Here is a 9,803-nt window from a genome sequence, read left to right as displayed (position 1 = left end):
GCTAAAGGATTGATGTTTTTTTCTATTTTAACTGGTATACATATTAATGATCTTGAAAAAGGGCGCAAATTATACACTAAAAGTAGCAAAAAATTCCCAAAATGTTTTTTGGAAAGAAGTTCTTTTATCTTGGTCTAAGGTAAAGCAAAAACACAATCCTAATACAATTGATGATGTGTTAAGATCATGTTTATGGGAAAACGAATGGTTTAAGATTGGTGGTAAAGAAATAAATTATAAAAAATGGCGGACAGCAGGTATTGATTTTGTCTCTGACCTTGTCCATGTTAACCAAAACCGTTTTCTCTTTCTTCATGAAATTGAAACAAATTATGGATTACGGCTAAATTTTTTGGAATACAACAGTGTAATTTATGCTAATTAAGAGTAATTTCAAGCATCTATTTCAGGAAAACGCTACATTTATTGCAATTCCTAAGCCGTTTATCCCATTTCATTTCAGTTTTATTTTAAAAGATAAAAAAGGTTGCAGATCAATCTGTAAACAACTTATGTCCTCAAAGATACCAAGAGCAAAACGAAAATGGGAAGTAAAATTGAATAGTAGCTTTTCAGATGATGAATGGAAGGTATATTCTTTGTTGCCATTTAAATGTACAATGGATACAAAATTACGGTGGTTTCAGTACAGAATTTTAAATGGAATTCTTACCACAAATACATTTATGTTTAAAATTGGCAAAAGAAATGATAATATATGTACTTTTTGCAACAAGGAACCCGAAACGATAATTCATCTTTTATCAGATTGTAAAAAGGTTAAACCCATTTGGTCTCAGCTCGAAACCTGGTGTTTACAAAAACTCGGTATACCTATCACATTCAATCGAAATCATATTCTTTTCGGGACAGATTTAGGAAAACTAAATAGTGCTATCAATTTAATTCTCATTCTAACTAAGTTTTATATATACAGAAAAAGATGCCAAAATTCAACCCTTTCTTTTATCCCTCTTCAGAAGGAAATAGAATATTATCATAAATTGGAAAGATTCATTCTTTTAAAGGATTCAAAATACCGAGTTTATCAAAATAAATGGCAGGTTTGGAAGGGACTTTTCAACTAAACATTTTGTTCTTATTGTAAAAGCTAGACAATTCAAATGCTATATAAATATGTATGTGAGAGTGTGTGTGTGCTGGTACTGTTTATGTATTGTTTAATATTTAAAAAATACCTGGTGTATAAAAATCAAAATTTCTGTATTTATCTGAGTAAACTATGATTGTAAAATGTACACTGGAAAAAAAGAAATAATAAAAAAAAAAAAATAATATAGATATCCTTGATATTGGTCTTACCAATATGGATCTAATATATCTTATATACATTAGTAAGCTATCTTACTACAGCATAATTATCTTATCCACAGCATATTTTGAAGCACCTTCACTTTTGTAACCAGAGCATATTCACCTTGCCTATATTGCATTAAGATGAATGGATTCTAAGTATGCTGTACTTTGTGCTGTATATAACAGTTAGTGAGTTTGACTCATTAGCTGGATGTTGCAGGTTCCAACCCCATCAGGGCCAAATGTGTGGTGTCCTTGGGGCAAGACACTTTATCTTGCTTGTTCCACTTCACTCAAGGTGTAAATAGGGGGCTGTTACTAGTTAACCTGTTAGGAGGCAGTCACACCAGTGTCACTTATTGTAGGCAGCCAAATAGTGTGATATACATGTATAGCAGTGGAATAAATAATAGTGCTTTGATATCCATTTATTATGGATTATCTAAAGCACTATATAAATGCCTACGGTGCATTGATTAATCGTATTCGTATTCATCTTGGTAGCTACAGCATATTCATCTTGTCAAGCAATATAATCATTTTTTGCAGCATGATGAACATCTTGGCCACAGCAAACTGATAATTACAGCATCTTCAGTTTCCCATCACAACATATTCACCAGTTTTGAAGCACATTCATCTTGGTAACCACAGATTCCTCTTAGCCACATCACATTCACCTTGATATAATGGATATTCAGTTTCCCATCACAGCATATATGCAGATGAAGTAAATAATATGCTCTCCATTCTAATCAAGGACGTACACAAAGTTAGATGTGGACACACATTGGAGAAATATTCACCACCAGCATCAGCATTCTGCAAGGTGACTGCAATAGTCCATTCTTTTTCATACTCTATCTTGCCGAAATGCCACAGATTTAGAACCAGCAACATCTGATCACACCTATTGCAAATAAAACGAGCCTTCAGAAATCATAATACCAGCACATCTTGGGAACCACAATAAGACTATTAAACAGGATACATGTTTCCATCTTGACCAACAAAATCCAGGTGATGTAGGTTGGATATCAAACACAAATTACAAAATAAAACCCATGCCAGAAAAAAATTCAAAACACAAAATCTTCAAATAATCAAACAACTGAAGAAAATACTATTAACAGAACAAAACAATGGAAAACAGGAACACTGTTAAACACAGAAGACAGCATCGCTGTAAGAAAAACAATTAGCAAATTTACCTTTATTCTGTCGGTCAAACATTCGGGCTATTTCTAGTCTCTGGCCCAAACTGCATGTGGCTCATGGTTGGTTATAAATGACAGAAACCGGCGGTGAAGGAGGCTACATAGCAATGTTGTTCACTCCAAATTCAATTCCGGAAAAAAAACCAATCAATCGGCCATGGAATTTAATTTTAAGTTTGTCAGTATAATTTAATGGTAAATCAAGTAAGTAACTTCCACTTTGCAGACTTAGAAACTTGTTTGATGCCACTGACTATTTGCGATCGAAATGTACACCAATGACCGCAATCATCAACAACAACCAAATCAAGGACTTGTTTTCAGTCGACCGTGAGTCGCATCATCAACCGGAAGTGACGTGGCACCGACCCATAGAATTATAACAACATCCACACCAGGAAAAAAGTAGACCCCCCCAACCAGAAATTTAAATATATATATCACATATCATTTTATGCATCAGCAAAATTAGGACTCTCACAAAAGCAAGATAGACACCTGTGAACCAAGAAGCATACTGGACTACAAACATAAAATAAAGATTGAAGTGGGTCGGTCATCTGCATAGACTGCCAAAAATACACCAACACATCAAGCTTCATTTGAAGCACTAAGACCAGCCAAAAAAACAATAACAAAACAGAAGGTCAACTACCTGGATATCCATGATCAAAAAAAATCAAACAAATTTGGACCTGCAACTGAAACTTGGGAGTAGCATAAATCCATGACTAGCCAATGACAAACTAAGTTGGAAAATACTGATATGGGAGGCTGCAAAACAAAAGCAATAAGGCTGAAAAATCACAGCACATTCATCTTGGTAACCACTACCATCATGGTTGGCATAGAAACCCTCCACATACCATGTTTTAGAGTTGGGATTAGTGTTTTGGTGTGGTTTAGGGATAGGGCTATTGTTAGGGTTAGTAGGCAGAGGGTATTCTAAATCTAAATTATTCCAATACAGAATGTTCATCATATTTAATCACATCTGTCTTGGTAGCCACAGAATATTAATCTTAGGATCAGGTTGAGCCAGATTATATAAGTTGTTATCATAAGGCTTGACGCACTCTGACCGATTAACCGATATACAGGGCACTAGTTAACTGTGCAGGACATTTGATTTATCATAAAAATATGTCAGAGATTACTCAAGCTGTGAATATGACCTAAAAGGGCAATTATCAATTAGTGAGCAATAAGTAGTTTTTGCTCACTTATAATATACAATGAACAGACTATTATACAGCATATCCCTTTTTTAAACACCTCCATCTTGTTAGAATATATTTATCTTGGCCACATCAAATGATAACACAGATAAGCCGTCTTTAGCCCTGTGCTTTGGTAATAACAGCACAGTCATCCTTATTATCATGTTCATCTTATATTCATGTTGGTCACAGCACTTCCGAAGGATCTTCATTATTTCCTTCCGGCGAGATGAATAGTAATCATAGCATATTTATGTTAATCACAGCACTTCAGTTGGATCTTCATTTCCTTGCAGCAAGATAAATGGTAATCACAGCATATTTATGTTGAATAACAATCACAGCATATACATCTTGGCCACAGCCCACTGACCACCTAAGTATTCATAACCTTTTGTAGCATGATGAGTGTATTCTGACTTTTTGTTTTGGCAACAGCAGGTATGAAACAACATGTTCATCTTGGCATTGAGAACATCAAACATGACCACAGCATACTCAGCTTCACAATTAGTAGCATATTCATCTGGTAGTTAGAAAGATTTAATAATTTGGTTTTGAAATATGGTACTGAGCAACAGTCAGGTGAGCATGTTACTTGTGACTGACCTCTCTTTTGCCTTCCTGTACAGCTTGTGATCTAACTGAGTTGATTTCATTTACAGGTCGTTGCAGTTTGGACTGCTCTCCGTAATATGGTCCGAGCTGGGTTTTAGCAACAACAAGCCTTTTATATTGGGCTGTTACTGCCATCTCTTGAAGGTTCATACCCAATGATATGGGAAAGAAGAAAAAATGACAATTTTTCCACATTCCATTCAAGATCTTGTACCAAAATATCACTACCAACTGGTGGTAATGGAGAGATCCGCTATCAAGTAGCATTAATGGAAGCACTATCAAGCCTTTCTGCTAGATTCTCGACTGGTGCCACTTCTGCACTGGTTTCAATTTCATTTCTGTTGTTATCCATCTGCAATCCTCTGATGCCACTGTTGTTTCTGAATGCATTGGTTTGGGATGAATTATCACCAACCACCCCATCTACTTGAAGATCATCTTCTATGTCATCATCATATTCAGCTGGATGGACATTAGATGGACCTAAACTACATGTGATGTGGGATTCATTTTGCTTAGTGACCTCACACTTTCCCCTGGGATACCTTGAATATCGTTCTCCAGATTGACTTGATTCAGGTGTTGTAGCAATTTCTTCTGGAACTGTGTCTGTACCACTATCTGGAGATAGGCTTGGTGTACTGGCTGCTGGAGGACTTGTAGTCTGAGGTCTTCCTGCTCGTCCTCTTAAAACAGGTTGATTAGCATTACTTGGCAGGTTTGCTTGAGCAAGACTTTGCTGCTGTTCTGTGTATTCCAGTGCTTGATACTGCTTCCCTTGTAGTGGTCTTGCTGTATTAGAAAGCAGTTGTGGGTTATCATCTGGTTGTGTGTAGAATCTTCTGATGTTTTCTTCAATCAACTTGGCTACATCAGGTCTACTTATTTGTTTTAATGAAACAATCAGTTGCTGGTAGGAGGTGAGCTGTAAGTTGCACTGTAATACTTTCAGAACTTCTCTAGTTGGACTGTTAGATTTGGCAAAGCGATCAATATGTCCATCTAATTTGTAGCGTGCAGCTAGCATTCTCCAATCATGAGAGAGCGGATGGTCCATATCAAGCTTATCACATACCATTCTTTCCAATTCATATGGTAGGATAGGTTGAAATGTCATCTGATCATAATAATCTGATGATGGCAATGACATTGAATTTGTGGATTCCATACTAGTATCAAATGGTGGTGATGTTCGTAAAGGTGTTGCATTAGAGACAACTAACATCTCACGTTGACGAGTGCTTTGGTAACTGCAAGATCCTTCACTTCCATAATTGCTAACAGACATTTGAGTCCTACTACCTTGGCGATATAAGAAGTTAGTTTGTGGTGGGGGTGTTTGCAGATTCTGTGCTCGAGACTCCCTGCAGTTATTCATTCTCTGCAATATGAACACATTTGGATATGTAATGAAATTTGTAAAAAGAAAGTAATATGATATATGTTTTCTAAAACAGAGGTATATATTTTTACAGGAGGGCTAGTGCTTATTTTCAAAATCTACATGTAGTTACAGTCCATATACTTTCCTTGAGTCAATATAGAAAACATTAAATTTTGAGATTTTCTAAAAAACCATTAATTTTTGCAATAATCTGTTATGCTAGTTGGATTCCTTGCATCATTTTGTTTCTGAAAATGTATACATACTTCTCATCATTAGATTTAGATATACAATAAAAACAATATCTAAATTACTGACTCGAGGAAGGTACATGTATACAGAATATACAAGACAAGAGGTATTGAACTTAACCAGATGAATTAACAGCCTTATATATCATACTTGTTGAAAGAAAGCCATTACCTACCTTGATTGGGTTAGTTATTTCAATCTGGGCAGCAGGTTGTGTATTTTGATCCTGCCAAGCTTCCACCTTGCAGCGAAACTTGCTAACATCATCGCTCTTTCTCTCCAGAGTAAATTGTGTAACAACAAAGTCCTGATGCCAAACACTACTGAAATCTATTTTCTGAAATAGCAACAGGAGTTATATTTTGTAAGGGATGTCAAAGACTAGCATTTATAATTTGATCAAGAGTAAACTAGCAGTGTTTGCACTGAAATATTTAGACAAATAAGCTGACACACAAGAGTAACGCCTGAAACTTTCGTTTTGATATATTATTGTCCGTAACTCAAAAACCACAAGACCTGAATTAATGTTTTTTTAGTTAAATGGCCAAAGTTGGAAAAAATATGGCTTCTGTTATCCAATTTGCCTTATATACAAAAGATATTACAGTGGCAACTCGTTTACACGAACCCTCTTAACATGAAGTTCCTGATAACAAGAAGTATGTTTTACATTCCCAAGCATACATTTCACATGTTATTAGAACTGGATAACACAAACTCCTGATAACAAGAAGTAAATTTGAATTCCGCACAACTTCGTGTTAATGAGTTTCCACTGTATTTACATACCTTGGTTCCAGAATCAGAAACAAGTATCCAGCCAACACTTGGTCGACTTAACTGGAAAATGGCATCATTTGCAGTTTGCTGAATGCGATATGGAGGAGAAGGACCTTTTTTGACACCATTTATCAAATCTTCTTCTTGGCAAACATGCTGCAAAAATTAGGAAATAAAATTGTTATGAATACACAATATTCATGAACATTTTTACTTTCTTTCACACACAAATACATTCACTATGAGTGGAGTACTAACCCTAAATATATTTACAACTATAAACTCCGCTAATAAAAACACTTTTATATTATTGATGGTATATTTTACAAAATATCATAGCAACAACGTCGAGAAATTATATGACACATTAATATTTCACCTGTAGTGTTGTTATATTATCATTGTGTAGATAAACCCTAATTTCTTGATCAAGGTCATCGTACACTTCTGACACAAACGATACTAGTTTCATTTTCTTCACCAGTACACCTTCAATAGTGACCAAATAGTCAGTGAAGTGAAGTACTGATAGCAGCAAATGATCACTGTGAATATCTGTTTGTGGATAGTCTTTATTTGATGAAGTTGTCTTCTGCCATTTCGGAGGATCATCTGTAAAATGATACATATGTTCATTAACTATTAATAAAAACAATTATGTCAGTTTTAGAAAAAAAAATAGAAAATTATTACATTGATGAATTTATTTAATGTAAACATATACACACCACCTCCACATGCATGTAACCACCGGTTAACAGCATGTACTTTGCATTTTTAACATCCAACCTTGAACACAAATTGAAGTTTCATTCTCCTTTACTGCAAACAGACCCTACAACCCCAACTGCATGTGTCCCCCTTTACACAGTATTTTCTCACATTCGAGTGTCTTCAACTAATAATATTTATTAATACACCCACACGTCCACATATATTACCATTAGAGCAGGACTTACTTTCAGCTTCTTGACTACAGTGAACATTTGCTGTCACTGGTTTATCTGTTGATGTGACAGCACAGTGTGGAATCCTTATTACAACAGGCTTGTTAAATTGTAGACCACTCGGAAGGCAACGAACCACAGGACAGACATTGCTTTCTTCTTTCTCAAGATGTGGGATGTTTCTATCTAACACGACTGTTAGAGTAATTTCTCTAGATTCTTGCAATGCTCCTGGTGGAATGACAAGGGAAATACCTAATCCTTCCAGAGTAAGTTTGTCCCCAGCATTGCCAACCACTTTGGTTACTGATGGTGGTGTTGCCTTTCTTGAACTGCTGCTTGTTATGGAATCTGCTGGACTTCTACGATCACTAGCTTTGCTTGTACTTGCTGCTAACTCAGAATGTGAATGCGGTTTTGTGGTGCTGACATTCAATGGTAGACTAAACCCTCTTCTTTCTGGCAGGGAATTATGATGCAGAGGTTCTGATAGATTTTGTTCTTGCCTTTTACCAGTTTCTAGAGAGGCAAACTCCCTCTTTATTTCATGTGTGTCAGAGCCTCCAGAGTCAATTGTGAGTTTCTCAGTTTGTTCCTTTTGTTCCATTTCTCCAGTGATGGTTTCAGCTATCTGATTATTATAAACAAGCTCAGACCCCTGTTCTGTAAACTGCTGTGTAGAGGCCGGAGAATGGTAATCAGATGTGATGGTTTTCTTAAGCTCTTCAGGTTGCTGGGTAGAACTTGGAGACTGGGTAATGGGTGATACACTATCAAATGTGCCACTTTCTGGTGTAGAACTGCCAGATGGGAGCATGACAGCAATAGTTTTCAGTGGGTATTGGGATTGACCACTTTTTGATGCTGATGATATATATGTACCGCTGTCTTCTCTAAAATTGCTGGTTATTTTGTCATCCTTGTTTGAATCGGTTTGAAGATTTTCACTCAAGGTATCTGTAAAACAAAAACGATGTTGCCTATATGAATACTTCAATGTACTTTCTGTCAGGTTGACTTTGAGTAATGCTTTTTATTTTCATAAACAAACTACACATATTTATCTATGATCACAATTTCTTCTTCACAATTTTTTTCAACTTTTAAATCCTCTCCTATCTACATAATAAGAATAGGCAGTTAGATATAGCACAGTCAAAATTTCACTCAACAATTTACTTGCAGCATTCTCAACTGCTTGTCTCTCCTTTGAAAAAATTCAAGTAACTGCTCTTTAAGGCATCTGCATTAAATGATCTTAACACCCACTACACAATATTGCATAATGACCTTTGCAGGGGAATGGATACATATGCTTATAAACCTAAAATGATGCTCCTGTTCCACAAAAGAGTGCTATATTTTACACTCCAATAACATTTTTATCTTCATTGAATATTTAAATGTTGCCACAGACAATAGCAAACTAGTAAAAGCCTTTGTATCCCCATCAAAGAGGTTAGACTAAGAAAGTCCATATAGCTCGCATGAGAACCTTGCCATATTGAATCGTCACAAATATGTGCCAAAACAGTGTACCAAAACTTTGTACTTCCAACTTGTTTCTGCGAAGGCCAAAGTTAAACCATAATCTGCATAAAAGCATTGGTGTGTGGGCATTGCTTGCTTAGCACATGTAATCTGCACAACACGTGACATACATTAAATAGCAAATGTGCACATAAATCAAACTGTGCCTGGAACATAACTATTTTCTCCTCATTAGCAATACCCACAGATGGCACAGTCCAGACTCTTCTAGTCTAACCCCTTTAATTTGATTCCCATAAAGCATCACTTACCCTGTGTTTCCTTCTCATATTCATATAGTTCCTCCAAACTTGTCCAGTCTTCCCTGCCTTGCCACTTTGAAACAAAATGGTCCAGTTTCTTGTCAACATCAATCATGGATTGCATGGCACTTTCATTCCAGCATGACTCAAGAAGTGCCTTCAAGGTCAAAGGGCAATGGCTTGGTATTTCAGGTCTACTAGCCGCTCCTGCTTTGGTGTCTTTACTTTTGTTTGTAAAAAGAACCTCAACCAAAAGAGTTCCAAACATT

At 36.0% G+C, this 9,803-nt stretch overlaps 1 protein-coding gene across 1 annotated transcript; it reads right to left on the bottom strand.

The window, feature by feature from the left end:
- Nucleotides 1-1,298: 1,298 nt before the first annotated feature.
- LOC140152654 (uncharacterized) lies at nt 1,299-9,802 on the bottom strand. The gene is made up of 6 exons (XM_072175094.1): nt 9,544-9,802; nt 7,754-8,698; nt 7,174-7,406; nt 6,804-6,950; nt 6,187-6,348; nt 1,299-5,756 (listed from the first exon to the last, which is right to left on the bottom strand). Exons 1-6 carry the CDS (start codon nt 9,800-9,802, stop codon nt 4,629-4,631), a joined length of 2,874 nt encoding a protein of 957 aa, XP_072031195.1. The 3' UTR covers nt 1,299-4,628.
- Nucleotide 9,803: the final 1 nt, after the last annotated feature.

This window comes from Amphiura filiformis, chromosome 5, assembly GCF_039555335.1.
Source record: "Amphiura filiformis chromosome 5, Afil_fr2py, whole genome shotgun sequence".
NCBI lineage: Eukaryota > Metazoa > Echinodermata > Ophiuroidea > Amphilepidida > Amphiuridae > Amphiura > Amphiura filiformis.
This window is presented reverse-complemented; position numbering and strand designations above follow the sequence as displayed.

Coding starts and splice junctions, on each gene's coding strand:
- LOC140152654 (XM_072175094.1), bottom strand. CDS start 9,802: ATGTTTGGAACTCTTTTGGTTGAGGTTCTTTTTACAAACAAAAGTAAA. Junction 8,699..9,543: donor ATATGAGAAGGAAACACAGG/GTAAGTGATGCT, acceptor TTTGTTTTACAG/ATACCTTGAGTGAAAATCTT. Junction 7,407..7,753: donor CTGTAGTCAAGAAGCTGAAA/GTAAGTCCTGCT, acceptor ATCATTTTACAG/ATGATCCTCCGAAATGGCAG.